At 37.7% G+C, this 22,325-nt stretch overlaps 1 protein-coding gene across 1 annotated transcript in view; it reads left to right on the top strand.

Annotated features, from left to right (window-relative positions):
- The window catches only part of MCTP1 (multiple C2 and transmembrane domain containing 1), a 211,872-nt gene that overhangs the window by 57,380 nt on the left and 132,167 nt on the right, over positions 1 to 22,325 (top strand). Inside the window, exons 6-8 of the mRNA XM_053968728.1 lie at positions 2,500 to 2,538; positions 12,640 to 12,810; positions 15,613 to 15,743. Coding sequence (XP_053824703.1) covers positions 2,500 to 2,538; positions 12,640 to 12,810; positions 15,613 to 15,743 — 341 coding nt within the window. The remainder of the gene's footprint in view (positions 1 to 2,499; positions 2,539 to 12,639; positions 12,811 to 15,612; positions 15,744 to 22,325) is intronic.

Here is a 22,325-nt window from a genome sequence, read left to right as displayed (position 1 = left end):
ATATGTGGTGCTGTGTGTGCCAGTGTGCTGTTTGTGGTTTCATGCATGTGTACGGGCTTCCTGGAGATTCTGTTTGGTGTTGTAGTCATGGGTGCCACAATGCATGTGAGTTTTACTGGCTCTTTTTCCATCAGCATTCAGTACACAGATTCCACCACTGCAAAATCTGCAGTAAGCAAGTTTTTCAGAGCTGCATGTCACCCATTTCTTCACTACCACAGCTGTTCCCTACCTGAGTCTTAACTGGCAGTTTTCAGCTATAGAAAATGACAAAGTTGGTAGCTTGATAAGAAGCATTGTCTTTGGATCAGCAATGACTGGGGACAGCTGTTCATCCCTGCCAGCAACCTAACAAAGAAAGAAAATGGGAAAAAAAGAAACATACAAGTTCTACTTGGATGTTATTATTCATTGAGATTAAAGTTCAAGGCATTATTTTTTCCTAAAATAATCTCAAATGATGTTTCAGTTTTTTTTTTTTTTTGCTTTATATGAAATTATTAACATTAATGTGCTTGTCAGTTTGCTTGCTGTCTTAAATCATATCTTGCAATATTATTTATTTATTTTTTATTTATTTGTCAGAGGGACATAAGCATCACAGAGAGGAACTCCAGCAATAGACTCAGGGCATGGAATATTTTCAGATTAATAAATTCCATTTAGATCATCCATCCTGATCTGCCCTATGCTATATATTTATTTTATTGGCTTTAAGGATGGTTGTTATGGCTTCAGCTTACCCGCCTTTAGCTGATAATGAGGCATTTACCCAATAAGGGTGATCATACCTTTCTGTAGCTACTACACAAACTGAACTCCTCAGAGTTGAAAGAGTCATAGAGTGATTTGGTTTGGAAGGGACCTTAAAGATCATCCAGTTCCACTCAACCTCTTCCACAATATCAGGTTGCTCAGGGCCCCGTCTAATGTAGCCTGGAGCACTTGCAGGAATGGGGCAGCCACAACTTCTTTGGGTAACTAATTCCAATGCCTCACCACCCTCATAGTGAAGAATTTCTTCCTAGTATCTAATCTAAACCTCTATAGTTAATTCAGCTGTCAGGACGTACTCTGTTCCTTGCTCACAGCCTGGTCTGAAGCACAGTGAAACTGAGGTTGTGCTCTGACCTATAGCTGTCTAGGGTTCAGAAATTACTAGGAGGGGAGGAGCTGTGCTGTGTTGGACAGGACCCAGGTACTCAGATTTTCTTCAGGGCCTGCTGTGAGCCTCAAGCTGTTAAATTCTTATGTGCCTCTCTAGAAAAATTAGTTAAATGGTATTCTCCAGCTTAATAAAACATTTAGTATCTTTTCCAAAGCCACAGTGCTACAATTATTATTAACTTACTGCTGAATGCTTAGTATTTTACTGTCCATAGCAATTTAAAAAAATTCCTCAGTGGCTAGTTATTTTTCTTCTCACAAAAAATTATGTCTATTTGAAAAAATTTCTGGATATTTCAGAAATAAAACCCCCCACATATTTTCTCCCATTTTAATTTTTTCACCAAAATATAATTTAATTTCTTAGCAAGAAAAATATTTTCATTTCAAAATTTATTTCCATTATCTGAAAAATCAAGTGTTTTCAAAATAGTTAATAAAAAATTAAAATTATGTTTATTTTCTACAGCAAAAGTTTCAATAGAAATTAATGGCCTTTGATTTATTCTTGCTCAGTGTCAGTAATATGCTGCTAAACTGTATTAAGTTGTATAAACTAATTTCTTTGCATTTCCACAGAAACACTTTAAGCAACAGTTATGTTCACAGATAAACCTTCTACAACCTAATTGACCAGAACATCTCTTTTATTTAATGATTAGGAATCTGTTGTGGGTACTTTGGCTCCCAACAATGCCAAAGGTTTGCAGATTGTTTAGGTAATGGGACACAGAAACTGAGATTTGGCTTTTTAAAAGGGTGAAGATACAACTGTGTTTTTCTATTTCATGTGTGTAATTATCAAACCAAAGAACTATTTTTACTGCTGTGAAATGAGCAAGCAGTGATAACCTTAAGGATTTTGTAAGAGATTCATGTCATCAGAGGAGTCTCCTGCAGGTTTTCTCTTTTGTGGCTACATGTGTGAGTAAAACACTAGTATTTAAAAAGGTTGGAGTACTTTATTATTAAGAAATAATAAATAAATATTTAAATGTCAGTCAGAATTGAAATCACTATCTATCATGGCACATTTATTTCTTCCCATTTATTAATCTAGCTCTTTCTGTCTATTCTGCCCTTTCTTACAAGTTCATGTAATGCACTGTCTCCAGAAATGAGACACCCATACCACTCAGAAATGTCTGAGTGTGCACAGGGCTGCTACTTGTCTGGATTTAAGTCAGTCTGATTTGTATCTGTGGCTGGAGTGTACATGTTGCTGCTTCAGTTAGAGTGGTTGTTAAATGTGAATTGCCCTATTTGAGACTGTTGGCCTCATTTTCTGTATTGCAGAGAAATGGTAATAAAAATGCTCTATTTTATTTTCAGACAACGCTAATGAGGAAGAGTTGGAAAAGATCAAGTAAGGTAACTTTGTAACTTTTAGCATGTGGTCTTCTAGCTGGTGGCCTTGGTTTTTTGTCTGTTTTTTTTAGAACAACTGTGATTTGTTGCCAAGCATAAGACTGGAAATTTCTGGCGCAGGATTTATTGCCCTTCCAAATGTGTTTTAATGACAGTGGTTTTTGTTTCATTAAATAAACATCATGGTATAGTTCAGCTTTTAATATAATCATAAAACCTTTCAGCTTTGTCACAGCACTTTAAACTGTCTGGAAGTCATCTAGCAACTTCTTGTAAATGGCCAACATGTCCTGATACCTTTTCTAAAACTTATAATTTCTCAATTAAACAATTTCCTGTGTTAATGTGAACAAAGAATTCATGCCAAAGAGTATCTTTTATTTTCCTGTTATGTACTTCTCTTACTGATCCATGTTTTTGTGTGCAAAGTTTTCACAGTGAAACTTCTTGAAGACAAATTTCCCCTGTCACTGGTTGTGCATAGGTGACAGTCATAGCCAGGCCTTATGAGAGCATAATGGACTCCACTTAATAGAGTTCTTTAGAGCTCTTCAAGCTTTTCCCCTCTTAGGAGTTACAGATATGATAAAAATGGAGCAGTGTGTGCTGTTTTCCACAAGAGAAAGACTGAGAGTTTGACTGCAGTGTAATGCAACTAATTTTAATCTTTCTTCTTCTCTCTGTATTGTTAAAAAGACAGTATTTAATGCCTAAATCGAGTGAATTAAAATTTTTCAGAGACCTGAGCTACTGAGGTCGATAGAATTTACCATGTAAAGGTGTTAAAATAAGAAAAAAAATAGTTATGTGGGGCGTTTCACTGATTTTGTTAAATTATTTACTCTTCTAGCATATTGATGCACAACTTTAAATAGGAGGTTATTAATAAACAGTGTAGTATATGGTGCTCATTTGACAAATATTTGCACTTTTTTAGACCTATTTGTGTTTTTAACCTTAAAACATATACAAGAGCAGTGTTGATAATTCTTGGGTTATGGATGGATTTTTCTCACAGTCTGCTTCTGGGATGCAGAACAATACTCAGTCTGTTTCCATTGTGAAATTTATGAAACTAAGATCCTTGGTGAAGTGATGATATGTAGATTTTTGATTCTCGTGTGGTTCATGTAACTACCAGAAATATCTAAGATGCTCAAACTGCAGAGATAAGGAGGAACTGTGAGAATGTTGAGTGGTAGAACTGGTTGCATCATGAAAGTGTGTTAACTCCTGATGTGCTGACTATATTGGGTAGCATGTTGTCTGCATTATAAACTGACAAAACTGTGAGCTTCAATAATTCTGAATGAACAGCGCAGCATAAAAGTTGGGAATTCTTTAAAGATCTTCAAGTGAGTTATTTATCCCTGTTTTGCTTTGTTACCTTTATTGAATAGCATTTCATTCAGTAGTTGGCATTTTTGCAAACTGGCATATAAAAATATTTGGCAAAAAGTGAATGTATGGTTAAAACACTGCAATTTTTTCTATGGTTATCTTAGCTGAAGTAATATTTTAACCTAGAGGTGTAATGCATGTACAATATCTTGCATTGTTGTGTTAATGATTTGTATATATAAGTATGTCAGTTAAAACACAGGAGATAATTTGCCTTGTGGGTCTATTCCAGCATTCCAAATATTTGATTTGCTTTCAGCAAAACAAATTTTAAAATCTTCTGTTTACAAAGAATTAATTCAAAAGACTTATTGTTCTCTGGGGTGCAGGGTAATCAGTATTAAATAAGACTCTTATTTCATTTGCAGAATAAAAAAAAAAAGGTATCTAAAAGTAGATACATAACCCTGTTAGGTAATAGAGAAAGCACCCTTTTTGAGATTGTTCTTCTTCAGGAAGTGTTTTGTGCTTTTGAGAGCTGAGAAAAAAGCAGAATATTAGAATTTTTTAAGATACCATTATAAAATTTCCTAAACCTAATTTTGAGTCTGTCTAGAGTTTATGTGCCATGGTGGCGGTAAGAGTGCCATGACCTTCCTGAAGAGCATCCTAAGAAGGACGGCTCAGGTGCACAGGCACGTCCTTCTCACAGCCCGGCGTGTGATATTCAGCTCTGGCTTCTTCCCTCAGTCAACGCGGAGAAAGAGATTGGAGTCCTGTGTGGTGTTCCACAGAGCAGTGGCCTTTATTGACAGCAGGGCCCTCTGCGAAGGGAGCCAGAACAGAAGCTCTCAGAACCAGGGAAAAACAGGGGTTTATATAGGGAAGGTGAGGGAATGGGGTAAAACTGGCAACCAATGGGATGCAGGCTTAGGGGTGGGGCATGAGGGAAGGAACCAATGGGCAACAAGGAATTAACATAGAACTGCAAAGGCTTCCGGGAGTGATTTTTGCTCACTCTAATCACTGTGGCTCAGGAGGTAGCCCTCCAGGGGATTGCAACAAGCTCTTCTTTGGCTGGCTCCTCTGCCCACACATTTATGTACACCTCTAATAAGTTAAATTGTTTTAAATGTTATGGCACTGTTCTTTGCTTTTTGAAGTTTGTCCTTGAAGCTTACCTTTTTTTGTAACATAGGTAGCTTGAAGTTAAGTTGTAGCAATGCAGATCACTATGGTGTGGCTTGTGTTCATGAACTGCATGCCTAGCTCATGTTTTCCTGTGTGACTATTTTCCTATTTAAACAAAGCTATTTCAGTGAATGTATTTCAATACCTTTTAGCCAAAGCATATGGAGAGAGAGCTCTGTCAGAAACATCCATTTCACTGAAAATTGTTTTCTTGTGAATAAGCGTTTACTTTTTCCACTTTCACATCTCTGTGAGAATTGCTATTAAATTGAGTTTGAACATAATCAGCCCCCATGTGAAACTTCTTATATGAATGACTCATTAAGGAAACACCAGGAAAACTTTTAAAATGCCTTAATTTGAGGATGAACTGATTAAACAAGTGGTTTAGCAGTTTTAGCCAACATACTATGGAAAAAATATATGTAAGATTTATCTGCTATGCCCTCTCAAGTAACATCATCCCAGTAAAATCTGGAGGAAAAGGTATTATGTCATCTTTTCTTCTCTTATATCCTTTCTTCTATTTCATATAATCAATGGTAGTTTAGAACTGAGACCACCAGAAAGTACTAAAATATAATAATACTCTAATTTATAATATGTGATGATTGTTTCTGAGTGACATTGATCAATTAGAACCAAATGTCCATTCTTACCAGAAATGAAGATAAATTAGTATGTTTGCAACAGGTTATGTATAACTAAGATTAAAAATACATTGCCACCTGAAAGTCATGAAATTACAGTGTGCTTTGGGTTGCAAGGGACCTTAAAGACCATCTAGTTCAACTCCCATGCAGGGACACATCCCATTTGACCAGATTGCTCAGAGCCCCATCCAATATGGCCTTGAACACTTCCAGGGATGGGGCATCCACAGCTTTTCTACACAACCTGTTCCAGTGCCTCACCACCCTCACAGTCAAAAATTTCATCCTAATAATCAGTCTCAAACCTTCTGTCAGTTTGAAGCTATTCCTCCTTCTCCTATCACTCCCATCCCTTGTCAAAAGTGTCTCTTCAGCTCTCTTGTAGCTCCTTTGGGTACAAGAGAAGAAAGGGCTCTAAGGTCTCTCCAGATGCTTCTCCATGCTGAACAACATCAACTCTCACAGTCTGTCTTCTCCAACCCTCTGAGCATCTTTGTGGCCTCCTCTGGACCCAGTCCAATAGGTCCATGTCCTTATATTGAGAATCTCAGAGCTGGATGCAGTGCTTCAGCTGGGGTCACAACAGAGGAGAATAGAGTACAGGATGAGAATCAACTCCTTTGACCTGCTGACCATACTTCCCTCAATGCAGCCCAGAAGGTCATCTTCTGCACAGTTGTGTTGTATGAATGTTTTCACCCTGTTACAGAAAATTCAACTCACAGTGAGTGCCGCAGTCTGTATCATACTACACCTGAGCTGCATCCAGCAAGTACACTTGAGTAGAATGCCAAATTACTCAATTTAGAAAACCCCAAAAATATGTGAAACACTGCAAAAGTATGAGTTATTACTGTTATTACAAATATTGTAGTGTTACAATAGCATTGCTCTACAGAAGCAGTTAGTGCAAACTCCATAAGTAGATTTAACATAGCAGTTAAAAAACTCAGGGTGTAGGGCAGTGTAAATTTCTCAACTGTAGAAATTTTTATTAGCTTCACCTAGAATTAGAAGAGCCTAAAATATAAAATGTAATTGGTAAAATTAAGGAAAGTGTTATTTCGTATTGCAATAATTATCAGTATCAGTCCATTTAGAAAATTTTCTTAGTTACAATGAGCAAAAAATAAGAAGGAATCATCATGATCCCATTGAAGGCATTTCTGTAGCTCAGTGTCTATAATACTGATGAATTCATAGTCACTGTCACAATTTTTTCCATTTCTACTTGCCTATAGTAGAGGGAGAATGAGAAATCATTTATAATGCAAGGTGTTCTCTCCGAACCGGAAAAGGCTGATTGAGGACACAGGCTGACCCTAGCCTCTTTTCCCCTCGCCAAATGCTGTTCAGAAAACACACAGCTAGCTGCACCTCAAGCTTTGAGAATGTTTACTTCCTAATATTCTTGACTTCAGCTATTACATATAATAATAAATGTGTGATTTTATAATTTGGAACTGTAGTATAATCAGAAAACCATGTGGGGATATCTAAAATTATTACTTTATATGTTTTGCATTGTGGTAATGCAAAAATATTTCAATCCTGTTCAAACTCTGTTCTGACACAAAGTATAGGAACTGCATAGAGTAGACCTTTCAGGTCATACTTTCTGTCGTTTCTAATATAGGAAAAGCATTGCAAATGCATGTGACCATCTCTTGATTTTTTCATTCTTTTGTACATAGAGCTAGCAGTTGTGTCTACTGAAATTCTCAGTCTTTATTTTACATTGTTTATCCAAGCTCTGCAAGCATCCTAGAAACTGGGGGAGAAGGATTCTGTTTGCATGAATTTACAGCAATAATTCGCAACACTGACTTTGATTTATTTTGCTGTATTTTTATACCTGTGCTCTGTTAAGTGGTGGAGAGAAGTATTTTTCTATATTTCTATTATTCTATTTTTTTCACTAATTTCTTGATTGATATTTTCTTTTTGGAGCTTTGAAACTGAAGTTATTTTGTGGTTTGAACTGCCTCTACAGGTCATATAAGTGCATTATTGATTTGCTTTTTTAAAAAATTAATAAGTTTGTGGTAGACTTTTCTATTTCTATCTATTGTGTTCCGGGACTCAGAGAAGCAGTGTGTCTTATGGGTGTGTGTAATAAAGAGGAGATTTAAAAGCAGAGTCTGTTTGCAGAAGCACATGCAAATGAGAGAGGTGGCACTTTGCAGGGCATGAGGGCTGATCAATGAAGAAATGAGGTTGGGCTGGGAGAGGACAGTGTGTGGGGTTTCTCCCACTTGATAAGGACTAAACTTTCAGAGGACATTTAGTTACCAAAAGATAAACAAAAATATGAGGGGATTTTCAAAAATACCAACAAAATGCGTATCTTCTTTTGACAGAAATAACAATAGCTCATCAACAATATGGTATTGATTATCCTGGGATCAATGCCCAGATTCTGACTAGGCCTTGTTGGTTTCCCATCCTTTAATGTTATCCAGAAATACCTGAATGCATGTAGAATATTAAGTCATGTTTATTAGATCATCTTTCAGCTCTGACATTTGGCTAACTGCATTAATCACATCTAGCAGAGGTGCAGTTCTGTCAGAAGATTCTTTCCTCTTGATGCCCCTAGCCCACCCACTACATCACATTTACACAGAATAGATGGAACACAAATAAAAGCTGTGTTTTTCACATAAGAAATTGCTGGCTTTGCTTGCTGTTTATTAAGCATTAAAGCAGTGTGTGGATATGAAAATATGTGGGTTTTTCTTGCACAGGTAGCTTTGAGCGTCCTTTGGCGTGAAAGACTCCTTTTCAGAAGTGAAATTTAAATTTCCTTTTGGAAAAGAGAGAGGGAGAAAACTTCATTGCAAGCAGGCTGCAACTTACCCATCACCCCCTCTCTTTTTGGGCGTTTAGGACATGTCAGGTGGGAATCACTATGCCTGTATCCTGCACAAAAATGTGAATAATGTAAAAAATAGTCCCACATTAATGATGGTTGTGGACTGAGATCTTGATCTTGCTTCTTTCCAAATTGTGGCATTTTATATGAAATTTGTAACTTCCCACCTATTTATAGACAGATGAAAAGCTGTGCAGTTTCTTTTTCTTTCCTGTTTGTGGCACAAGAGTGAATCTAGGCTGCAGTACTTACTACATGCTTTCTGAGGGAAACAAGTTGCCTAAGAATAAGTCTTGAGAAACAGTCCTTCATAGGAGAAATTGAGAACAGACACGCTCATTTCTTTGTTTTATTCTCATGGTTACCCTTCTGAATTTGTATCTCACTGTGGGCTGCATTTTACAGGTTTCTTAGATACCTAGAAATGTACCTAGAAATGTGCCTGTCTCACACTGTGAAATTAAATTCATAAGGAAAGAACTTTAAAATGTGAAATCAGTCTTACTTTCCCATTTTTTCAGCTAGCTTTTTGTCATATTTGACTTGAAATCTGAACGTTCTTTTTTTGGTTTTCTTCCTACAAGAACCATTAAATGAAAAAAGAGGTTATCTCAGTAAATTATCTGTAATTTCTGAGATTAAGTGTGGTTTTGACTGGAAGAAGAGTGTGTTGGATTCCCTTCAGTCTTGCTTAGAAACAAGAAAAGTGCCAGCTGGAAGTTACTCTTGCTGGAGAAGGCCGCATAGCCTATACATTTCATGTCCAGGAAATCTCTAGCTTTAGCTTCAGTGAGCTATGCTCTGACTCTTTCATTACCTCTCCCTTTTGCTGTTCCGTGTATCTCTATGTTATCAATAAAGACAGAAAAGAGCACTCCTGTGGTCCACATTCACTACCTTGAGGAAGAAACAGCCACAACCAATCAATACCTCTTTTTAGCATCTGGCTGCTTTTCTTCCAGCATGGCAAAACATAGTCTCTGGAACTTCACTGTCAGTCAAGATGCCACTAGTGTCTGCAAAAAGCTTTGATTGTCATTGACTGTGAGATGTAACTCTGACCTGGGAGGGCTTCCTCCTTCAACACATGAATGCTTGTTCTCCAGCCTCCTGCCTGACTCTTGTAAAGTCCTCTCTGACCTGTCTGTCGTTTTACACCCAGCTCTTAGCCGTCTAGATCTTACCTTGCTAACCTGTATGGAAATTACCCCCACTGATGAAACTCCTGACTGGTCAGAAAAAAAAATCATCTTGCTTGATGATGGGGCAGATGCTCTAGTGCAGCAAATTATTGTAAGAGCTGCTGAAAATATCAAATTTAGATCAAGTATACTCTCTAAATTTTTTGCTGTCTCACTGATAAAGAAGTAGAGAGCTATGCAGAGTGTTTAAGATTTATTTCAAAAGAGTTGTAAATGCAAGCTCATGATAGAATTCTGGATATCATATGGCTTCCCATTCAGCTCTTAAAACACTCCCAAGAACTGTGTATTTTTTGCATAAGTCTCAATCACTGCTTGGAGTGCCATTCAGCACTTAAAACATCTCCAAGAATTGTATATTCTTTGCAGAAGTCTCAACCACTGCTAATATCCCAGTATAAAATACCTTCCTAAACATGTCTGGCCTTCTTTCTGTATTTCTCATAATCTTGTGTTCAAGGCAGACTAAGTTGTTTATTATCCAGTCTTTGTTTTGCTCTAAGCCTTCTAAGAAACTGGAACGAGAAAAAAAAAATTCCCACTTCACAAGTTATTGGCAATGACAGTATGCTCTCAATGAAAGGTATATTTGTGCTGAGAAAAAGTTTATGTAATGCTCCCAAGTTATAAATTAAATCTCTTCTGGCAACTGATTTTCCCAATTCTGCCCTTATTTTTGTAGAGGGTCTGTTTTCTGATGTCCTACTGCTGCTTCATGTAGCAGGTTAAGTTCAAGATTATTCCACACACAGTTCCTTGTTTGCCTTTATAGAAACAGCAAGTTCATGAGAAGTTTCTCTGCAGTCAAATCATTTACTTCAGGAAGAGAAACCGTTAATAAATATAGTGAAATATTTTGGGAATAACCATACTACTTAGAGTGAATAACCATTAGAAAACACAAATGCATACCAAAAAATACCTGAAATACTGCAAAATGTAGGTTAATTAGATTTGGTCCAAGCCTAGTGATCATAGTGCTCATGTCTTTTCTCTGGAGCTTGGGTGAGTGTGATTATAATCCAGTCTAATCTCTATCATTGTCTCTGGGTAATAGAGTAAAATCCCCGTCCTGGGTGCCTGTGTAGCTGTAGCCATCCAGCTGAGTTCATCATCTAAAAGACTCAAACAAACCTGCACTGAAACCGTCCACAGAGATAGTGGAGGTCTGCAAGGGATGAAGCCAGACATGCAAGACTTGCATGTCTGCATGTTGCTGACCCCACAGACCCTTTATGGCTTAAACTACATTGCATAATAAAGTTATAGTCACAGCAGAGTATACATGCAGACTTGCTTTTCTTGATTCCTAGAGAGAATAATTTGCAAGTTTAAATATAGTTTAGCTGTCTAGTGTTCTGGTTATAGATAAGGTAGCCTTTAATGAATAAAGTTTCAGAATAAAAGGTAGAGCCTTTACCAACATTGCTTCTTGGATGCACTCAAGACACATTTGTCTTCCTCAGAAGCGCAAAGGGCATTCCAGTTCTGGTACCTTGCACCCATTGTAGCTCAGAGCAAAATGGAAATGATCTTAAGTTACTCAAGTTTATATCTTCTTGCTCTCAAACCCCCAGTGGAGTTCATTGACAAAAGCTGTAGTTGCCTGGTTTGTGTGTGTCAATCTTACCTTGACCCCCAGAATCAGTGGCTGAGGGTTCAAAAGTCCACAAGTCTCGACACAATTCTGAAGGTTTTGTTCTTAACAAACTCTTGAACTTATGTGCTGGTACTCAATTTATGTTTCTGAGAATACCATATCATTTCAGAGGCAGAGATAGAGGAGTTTATTGAATTATTTTTCCTTGATACATATTTCTCACGGTGGGTTTATATTTTTCTAAGTTATATTCTAAGGGAAGATTATATTCTCAACGGGGATTTATGTTTATAAACATGGAGTTTGTTCAAGTTCATTCAATCATATGCTACCATGTTCTGATTTGAAAGCAAAACCAGTGAGAGACTCCAAGTCAGAAATACAATTTATTGGGAAAAGGGAAAAGAAACAAAACACATGCAATAATACAAAAGGAAAACCACTGACAAAGACAGAATTCAACCTGACACCCCTTTGGCCAGCATGTTGGTAGCAGTCCAAATTGGAGTGGCTGCAGTCCTCCTGGAGTGGCAGATGTGGTTTCTGTTGGAGCAGTGGTCCTGTAGAAAAGGTGTAGTCGTCCAGTGGAAACCCCAGCTGTGTCCTCTTGGCAACCTGTGGGAAGGCTGCCTCTCTGCCCAAAAATCCCAGAATATATCTAGGTGGGAATGCTTAGCTCCTCCCCCCTGGGCGGAGCATCTCACAATGGGCTGATGTCATTCTGAGTCATGAGGTGGGTCCTTGATCACCTGTTAAACAGAAACGGCTCCTGGAGGGAGTTACCTCTGAGTCATGTGGCAAGACATTGATGGGCCCATTAACAGGAGATAAGGAAAACTGTCCAGATGACAACTGCTACACAGATGGTAATAGAAAATATCCTGATTTTCAATCTCAGACATACTAAGAGAAGTGACTTTCTAATGTTTATTTTTAATCTATCAGCAGAGGAAGAAGTGAAGCAGAAAGAAACCCCTTTCTTAAAAATGAACATTTCCTTGAGCAACATTTGTTCTGCTTGTTTCTGCAAAAGCAGCATATGACATTACTCGTGTAATTGTCACTGTTTTATTACTCTCCAAACAATTCTTTGCAATATAGTTTACATATGTACTGTCAAATAGCTTCAAAATGGCTTTAGGTGACTGTTTTACAATCACAGTTACATAAAACAGAACATTAAAAGCAGGGTAAAATTTTGGAATTGTGTTAACTAAATCTATTTTTTTTGTTTCTGTAAAGTTTCAGACCCAGAGCTTACGTCTCTCAGACTTGCACAGAAAGTCTCAGTTATGGAGAGGGATAGTTAGTGTTACCTTAATAGAAGGTCGTGAACTTAAGGCGATGGATGCAAATGGGCTCAGCGATCCTTATGTGAAGTTTCGTTTGGGGCATCAGAAGTACAAGAGCAAGGTAATTTTAGGTGTAACTGAAATTTTTTTTTAAATGCTTTGTTCCTGTTTGGTGTTTTTAGCTTGTATGACTTTCAATGGTGATGAAGATTTATTGTTGTAGTAATTACCTGTCAGTGCGCCTGGAGCTTTGTTTAAATGTTTCTTTTTGTTTCTTTATAAACAAAAGTAGTACTAGATGGAAAAATACGTAGCACTGAAAAATGTGGGTTTGGAGGGGGACACACTGTCATGGTTTGACCCTGGCACAATGCGAGTGTCCCCATGAAAATACACCCAAATAAGTGCTGTGACATGTGATCAGGAGCAGAGCTGAGCAAGCTCAAGCTTAAAAACAAAGGGAAAAACTTTATTAGCCTACTACTATAATAAAAGACACACACAGAATTCAGGATGAAAACCCTCCAAAACACTCCTCCTCCCCCCACTCAATTTCCACAAAAACACAGTGAGACACCACTGATCAAGTTACCACCCCTCAGACAATCCTCATTCTGTCAGGGGAGCGAGGAGTCTCTCTTGCACCATAGACCCCCCCAGGAAACACAACTGCCACCTCATGTCACACATGGCACCACTCAGAGAAAATCTGCCTTGGTGACACCCTCCTTTCCATGTCACAGTGCTCTCACTACCATGCATGGACCAAGACTGCTCATAGGGCTCCTTTAAGGATGCTTTGCCAAGGACCTGAAGAACAAACAGTTCAGTTTCTCATTTTTGGGACAACAGTCCCCCCCATTTTCTCCTGCCCTGGGGCCGAGGGTCTCAAGAACAGAGATCATCTTCTTCCTGGAGACAGAGGGCACTACCACACCCTCCTCATCACTGCAGCACGTCACTCTTGGCTCCAACCATTGCATCCCCCTAAAAATGCAGTCTCTGTTGCAGGAGAAGTTGGTTCAGTCTATGGCTATACAAGTCCCACCAAGGCCACTCCATCATCTCCTCCCACCTAGGATTCTTTCCCATCTTCTTCTGACATCTCGGGCCCCAGGCCATCTCTCTTCTCTTTCAGACCAAGGAGGAGTAGTGTTTCACAAAGCTTTCATTGTCCAAGAAGGGGTTAAAAGTCTCGGACTCCCAGGACGGCTGAAATCTCTGCCCAAAACTCCAACTCCCACGGCTGGGCACCTTCCCCCCCCTTCTTCTCTACCTTTCAGTACTGTGGGCACATTATATCAATTTCCAGGTGGCTCTCCCTCTCTTTCTCTCCCACTCTGGGAGGGGGAACAAAGACATCTCCATTTCTTTCCAACCTTCCGTCCGCAGGGGCCGGCCCGGTTCTAGTCCCTTCACACCCTGGGCCTACCTCTCCCAGGCCACATGGCTTCCCCTCCCCCACCTAGCCGCTGGCTGGGCAGGGGAGAGTCTTCATCCTTCTGCTGACCGGAACCAAAGAGAGGGTTCCCCTCGGAGTTCTCTGCTTTTAACCCCCTGTGTTCTCAGAGGCATGTCCAATGCCTTCAGTGGTCACTCCAGGTGCCTATATCCAAACCTGACCACTGATTGGTTTGACCCCAACTTCCTGAGAAAATTCACTTCTGTGTCAAACCATGACACACACCTAATGTTCCATACAGGAACTGTGTTGGCTTTTATTTACTGTTAGGGGTCATTCATGGCAGTGAGGAGATGCAGAGTGATTCTGACAAGGTCTTCCTGGCTTGATGCTGAGTGCCTCTTGGACCCTTTGCATTTTCTTATCCTCAAACCATGTCATGTTCATAAGCTCACTTTCCTCTTCATGTCCTTAACAGCAAGTTCCATTAAAGTTCTTTTCATGTATGAGCTTCACAGGTAAAGAGGAGGCAATTATTGTAAAGACTTGCTTGGCTTTTTTTTTTCTCTTGGTCCCTGCCATTTTGAAAATTGCTGTTTATGGGAGATGCTAGGAGTATTGATGATGCGCATGACCCTCTGTCCATGGCCATGACAGTCACTGTGGTTTTCATGGCCAGATGAAGGGTAAGTTGAGGAAGAGGGCAGGAACATTTACTTGTCATATATGTAGACCTCTGAGCCTTCACTAGGGCCTCTTAACTGGAAATTAGAAGAAATAAAATTTCATGCTTTTGTGAATTAAAAGTTTTGATAATTCTTTCTGAATTTTCTTCTTTTTCAAGCCAGTAGGACTGCTGGTTGTAGGGAGTAGTGTTTGCTAAATAAGGAAGATATTAGCGGTCTTCTGTTCTTGCTCAGGACAGTAAATACTGCTTTTGCATTATGGTAGAAAATTTGGAAATTTGGACTGAAATTATTAAGAAAGCTGCTTTCATCAAAGTTTCAAAGGAAGGGAAGTAAAATACAGTTTTGGAAGTGAACTAATTTTATTCCACAGAAAGTAAACTATAGTATCATGTTTCTCCCAATACTATTGCAGCTGGGAAAAAAGGACATGATACAATTGTTTGTTTCAGTACTTAAAGTCACCATCTACGTGTCATTGTAGGTGCTTTGTTTACCTTTGGTGTCAAAAACATAACTTTATAGCTAACTGTCACTTCACAGAGGACATAATTTTTCTACAGAGAAATGGCTCAATTCACAGGACAAATCCTTTGTTCAGGAGGCTTTTGAAGGTGACAAGTTGCAGGATTTTGGAGGTTGCTGCTACATCAGAGAGGCATGAGAGAACTGGATAATAGCCTTTCCTAATTACCATTTTTAAATTCTCACTGCTTGAGATATTGATACTGCAGATAGAAAAAGCTTCTTGAACAGACTTAATGATCAAATTTACAATTTAAGATAGTGTATTCCTACACAATGTAATACGACTTTCTTTTTATTCTCCTTTTAGATTGTTCCAAAAACTTTGAATCCTCAGTGGAGGGAGCAGTTTGACTTTCATCTCTATGAAGAACGAGGTGGAATTATTGATATTACCGTGTGGGACAAAGATGTTGGCAAAAAGGATGATTTCATTGGCAGGTTTGTGCAATTTTAGCCTTCTTGGTCCACAGGGAGAAGTCAAGTCCATAAGAGAGGATGATTAAAATGAGCCTTGCCATTGAAACTCTTTCTTATGACCATTTGTTCTTGGTTTCTTGTTTTGTTTTGGTTTGGTTTTTGTTTTTTTGTTTTTGTTTTGGTTTTTTGTTTGGTTTTGGGTTTTTTGTGGGTTTTTTTTTGTTGTTGTTGTTTTGGTTTTTTTTTTTTGTTTTGTTCTGTTTTGTTTTTAAGTTTGGGGAGGATTTTCTGCAATGTTCCAGTAGAATTTGCTGCATTGCTGTAATTCTTTACATTTATAATGTAATATAATTTTTATTAACCAGTAGGTGGCAGCTTTTACCAATTGATAGACTGAGGTTTTCAAAAATAAAAATCACTTGTTTAGAGCAATTACCAAGGTTCAGGAGGTTCCATATAGCAACATCCACCTTGGAGGAGAAACAACTCTTGACTTGATGCATAAGAGCAAATTTATGTACCAATATTTTTGGTAAATGAAAATAGAGCTGAAGGACTACACACATATTTTGGGAAAGAATCATTCACCTAATTCATATTCAGGTAAAATGAATCTGTCTGGGAGTTCAAGAAATAGCTTATATTTTTATGGCTATGCTCCATTTTACAGAATAGGAGTTGGCATTAACTCTTAGCTAATAGGGGAAGAAATGTCATGTGCTTTTAGCTACTACAAAGTAGGTGCTGTTTGGAAAGCTCAAATATTTGTTTACTTCATATTTTCCTTGATATCCATGCGGTCATAATAATAATGTTAATAATTAATAATTATTAATCCTGTGTATTTGATTGTTTTTATTGGAGGTGCTTTCACTATCACTTTCACATATTATGGTATGATAACTATCAATATTTTTCTGAAGTAATGTACTAATTTAGTCCTATGTGAACATGTTATATACCTTGGGAAATTATTCCAATTTTCTTTTACATTCTAATCTTCTTAGGAAAATCTGGTGAGATTCAAAGTTTTCATGAGTGATTTTTCAGAGCATCGTCATCCAAGCACCACTTACTGAAATCTTGTTGCTCTTGATTTTTTTTACCTCTCTGTCAGTGTACATATAATCTCTCTTCAGTTTGTCCTTGCAGACACTCTCATTTCACCTTCTGTTGGTACCGTATCTCTGGTAATGTAACCTGCAAAAAAAATATTCTCCAAGGAGATTTCCATGAAAAACTGTCATTTGTCAAGCTCAATCTGAATATGAAAATAGGTCTTAATATTCCCCCTCCCTGATATTCTTTTCCAGTCACTACAGATAAAAATCACCAACACCCGACAGCTCCACTTAATGCTGACCTCTCTTCCCCAGTTTCTCCTTTCAAGGCTGTCCCTAAAAGCTGGAAATATTTTGGTGCACACACTACAGACTTGCTCTGTGCATGTGTTATGGTAAGTGTGTATTAGTTTTTAAAAGCGCAACTGAGTCGTGCTCCATGACTAAGGCTTTATGGCTTTCAAGATACACATAATAACTTGAATATCTTGATTCAGGTTCCAGAAGAAGTGATAATGAGGCTGTGGGAGGGAAACAAAAGACTTCCTGGTAGCATTCTATCATTGCTCAAGAATGAAGGGTAATCCATTTCATCTTGCTGAGATCTTCCTGCTTGCTTGAATAATGTGCAAGCAGCAGCTGTAATGTTATATAAGAATATTTTATTAAATACAAATGAAAACAACTGTTTATTGAAGATGTCCTGCCTGGACAAAATATGCTTAGGGAGAAGGCACACTAGATTGAAGAACTGACCAAACTGAGAAAAGGTTTCCCAGGTGGAAGGTAGAAGGGAAAAATTCCAGTATCTTCTGGAAAATAGCACAGAAAACCTGTTTTCTCTGCTAAGCTCCATTACTTGCAAATTCTATTCGGAACCAGGATGCTGTAAACTCTCCCGTAATGAGCTACATGTCTCATGCTGCAGTTTTGTGATATAAAAGAAGTGGGAAGTCAAGAGCATAGCCTTCTGTGGCCCTTGTATATTATTGTCCTGGTTAGGTTGGACCATAGTAAGGGCAGGTGAAAGCTGGGAATGTGATATAATAGCAGTGATGCAAGAGGTTGGTCTTGCAGTCCATTTCTGAGGGAAGAAAAATACAGGGAAGATGTCCAAGAAGTTTGAGGACATGGAAGTAAGATTCTGGTTTTGGGGTAGCAAAGATGGAAGTGGAAGGGATGGCTTGTAAAATCCACCCATAAGAGGGAGGAAGGTTTTAAGATGGTGAGTGGCAGCATGGCATCCTCGTTCAGAAAAGTGGAAGGAGATGTCTGTCACAGAAGTAGCATACAACTCTGTCTTCATCTTGATGCCCAGGCACGTTCCGTATGGCAGTGTCTGAAATAAAATGCTGACTTGTTGATTTCCATTCTTAACTCAGAGCATTGTGTTTATAAAATACATTTGAATTTCAATTGTGTGCATTCTCCATGAGAGTTTAAAGTTTGTAGCATCTTGTGAACTTCCATCTCAGAATATTCTAAAAAGTCTGAAATCTTAGAACCAATTCAGAAACAATTTATTAGAATCAATTTATTTCAGTATTTCAGTATTTCAAAAACCTGGGGAAAGACCTCATACAAGAGCTTTGAGGAAAATATATTTCCTATCATGTGCTGATTTGTATGACATGACTAGAACTGAGCTGCATTATACAGGAGATAAGTTCTTCCATCCTTGTGAATACAGTTTTTTAAAAACAATCAACATTCCAGAACCAAAAAATGCAGTCTAAAAGTTCTTTTTATAGAAGGCACCAGGAGCTAAAGCAACATGGGCCACCTTTTTGTATTTAAAGAAATATATAGACTTGCATAAGTGGCATTAGTTATTGCTTCATCTGATAAGTAGAAATATGTATGTGTATATATTTAATAATCACGTTTTTGCTATGAGCAAATAATTTATGTCCTATATTGAGTCAATATGCTCCTGTGATTAAAAACGTACTACAGGTAATGCAGGTAATACTAAGATCAAAATGAAGGTGATTTTAATCATCATGTAATTATTTAGCTTTCTTATAGTTTATGTTTTTGAAGGCAATTCTGACTGTCACTTTTACGATAATCAGTTAATAAATCCTCATGACTGTTACACTTTTATGCATAGCACTAATCTGAACAAATGGGCTGCTGACAGGTGCAATAAATTGCCAAGAATGAGTGCTGTCAGAGCACAAGTTGTTTCTGTGAACATAGAGAATAAGTAAATCCCATGTCATGCAATTTTATTCAGCTGAAGTTATTTGCAATCCTGTGCAGCGGAATTTATAGCATTATTAATTGTTATGAAAAATGTACATTTATCTTTAAAATGACATTGACTTTAGCTTTTATTTTGTGCCAGGAAATTACTGCTGACTTCATCTATATCTATATCTATTTTTAGAAGTATTTATAGGTGCTGTTGTTTTTTTTCCCATTTGATGCAAATTAAGAAAAAAAAGACCTTGTATGTAGCGAATTCATTAAGGCTGTGTATTAATTTTATCTATAGGAAAGTGGAATTTCCCATAATCTCGCTAAATGTTGACGCAAATATTCAGATTGATTTTATGAACATCCATAAAACAGATGTTATGAAATACAAAAGTTAAAATAATTAAAATTACTTATTTAAGTTTATAATACCTAATCTGCTGTGCCTTGTCTGTTTACTTTTTTTTTTTTGTGGTAACACAACCATAGGGTGGTTTTCAGCTATACATAAATACAAATTATATGCAACTATGATTCTCTGATTAGTCTGAAAGCATGTGAATATGCTATCAAATGTCTAAATCAGAGTGAAATTTTATTTTAAAAATACAAAATTGTAAATTATTTATGGTTCGGGGTTTTTCTCCCCCCACTGATGTTTTTGTAATGTTGCTATGGGGGACTGAGCGTTATCATAGAGAACTGAATTGTATATGACTGCTCCAACATGAATGTAAAGCTGGGTGAAGGACAATAAATATGCTACTCTGTTTCTTCCCAGATCTTTTTCTAGAGATGTTGTGGAGACTGTGATTTATATGGAAATATTGGCAGTTTTCTGTTGCCCAGGAAGAAGGTTTTGAATGGTATTTGTAAAGTCCATTTAAATATTAAGGTTCCAAAGTCTTGAAGTTTTCTCAATTTTGCAAAACTCTGTAAACAAGATGGCTTCCTCTGGAAATAGAAATAGTACTTTATTATGCTGGTCTTTCAAAAATGTTTTTTGCATTGCAGATTGAAATTTTGTTCTTGTGGAACTTTGGAAAGATATAGTAAAAATGGTCATATATAATGGTCATAATGGTCAATATGCTGTTGTAATTTTGACTTGAACTGTGTGCACTTGTGAGTTACAGCAATTCTGTGTAAACACTGAAGAGCACACAACCAGTAGTCTGTGTGTATAATTGTTTATTGATTATATGTGACGATTAAAGTTAAATTAATTGCAGATACATTTCTTGATGTAAAATTAAGATTATGCCTGAAGCATTAAAATCTAAAAATGCTACTGCCAGATCTACCTTTGAAAAATCCTGTGCTGAGCCATCTCCATTTCTGATTGTTGTCAAAAGGAGACAGATGTAATACTGTGTCTCAAAATTTGGCCTTTAGGTATTCCATACTTTATTTATTCCTATCTCAGCACATCTTCACTCTACTAATGCAGAGTTAGTAGAGTTCTTTCTATTCTGCTAGAAAGCCAAAAGAGTTTCAGTTTTTGCTCAGAAATCTTCAGTAACCTTCTCTTACCAGATACTTATTATTTACAACTCTTACTGACAGTTGTTATTGTCATGTTCTGACACAAAATTGATATCATTCTCCAACGTATGCTGAGATACAGAATGCTGCATGCAATCTGGGCAGTTTATGAATCCTTCTTCTGACCCTGTGTCTTCTCACATATGGAAGTATACTTCTTGAAGAGTGGCAAAATAAGAGGAAGGGAGAAGGAATATGGAATGGCCAGTTTAGACATAAGGAGCATGATAGTGTGTAGAAAATGGTGAAGAGTGCAAATAGGGTTTTGTGATGATATGTGGAAGGCACAGATTGGAGCTGTGTGAAAGCTCTTGCAAAATTTCTTGGGCCAACTAGTGAGGAGAGAATTATATAGGGAGACATAATGTTTATCAAAGCAATAGACTGATTTAGCAGATGAAAGTGTTAATTTTGTTGCACAGAAATTACACCAGTAACAGAACTAACTGTCTATAGTATGTGATTGTGCCATGGGGACAATGTAGGAAATACCACATCAGAAACTAATTGTAAGTAATTTCTACCTGTGCAATATCAAAAGTAAATCTGTAATTTTATAGCGAAGAACTATGCTTAGGAAAAGGTTAATCTATCATTTCAAAATCCATCAGCAGGTCATTGTAGCATGGACTGTATTTCCTTTAGCAAGCAATAAACAGTAATTCTGTATTGAGACATTGCTTGGTGACTGGTAAAATAGTATTTCATAGAGCTCTTATATTTATTTTACCATGACTGACTTACCCCGAACTGCAGGGCTCTTTCCTGACTTCCCTGTGTTGCTACATGGCAAATGACAGCACTGTTCTTCAGGTCCTGCTGAGGTCTCCTGTCCCAGCTGCCCAGGGATCCTCTCCAGCTTCCCCAGCTAAGCCCACTCTTGTCCTTAGTCAATGTCCTACTTAGCTGAGATACTGTCTCCTATCCCTTTGGGAGCTTCTCTGATTTTCAATCTAACACCTCTATCAACCACTTACCACAACCATCATGTGGAGTCCATAATTTAATTTCTTTCTCATTATCTTTACAGTTAAAAATGTCATGCTCCGATTCTTCCAAGAAATTCACATTACTGCAGTCAACACTCAGTGTTTCTGAGATATGTCATTTTCTGCTAGTGCTTTGCAAAATTTTCCCTCTCCTTTTGTTTCTTGGTTTTACTGGAACATTTTAATCTGCTCATAAAGGGTATGGAGTCTCACAAATTGTAGCAGTTCATGCCTTGCTGCTTCTGATGTGTGTCCAGCTCAGTTCTAATTGTGGAATCACACAGTTTCCTCTCCTTGGCATCCTTTGGAGCAGCATAGACCTGGATCACAGTGGAGTTAAAAATCTGTGTTCCTGAACAAGTCATGATGGTAATTAAGTTGCCTGGTTTGTAGCCAAGTGGTGCTTTTCTGTCCCTATCACTTAGGATTGTGCCAGTTCCTCTTTTATGCTTTATTTTGTCATGTGAGAAAACGATTCCACTATCTGCTGTCTCTCACTTGCCTGGCCACCTGGCTTTTAAGAGGCCTTCTATGTCATGTTGCTACCTTTGTAATTCATTCATTAGCAAGAATATTTCACCAGGGTGCCAACACAGTCTTACATTCCAGGTTCTGTTAGAACTAAAGAGGGGAGGTGATTTTTACCTGTTAGACATGCTGATAATAAAACACTACATATAGTTCTGCCTTCCACACTTTAAAAAGGATGCAGGAGAATTTCACTGGATCAGAAAAGTTACAAAAAGTCATTTGAGGGCTGTAGGAGATATGTTCCTAGGAAATGTATAGGGAGCTGAAGGTGTTTA

This window comes from Vidua chalybeata, chromosome Z, assembly GCF_026979565.1.
Source record: "Vidua chalybeata isolate OUT-0048 chromosome Z, bVidCha1 merged haplotype, whole genome shotgun sequence".
NCBI lineage: Eukaryota > Metazoa > Chordata > Aves > Passeriformes > Viduidae > Vidua > Vidua chalybeata.
Note: the sequence above shows the minus strand (reverse complement) of the source record. Positions and strands in the feature narration are given on the sequence as shown.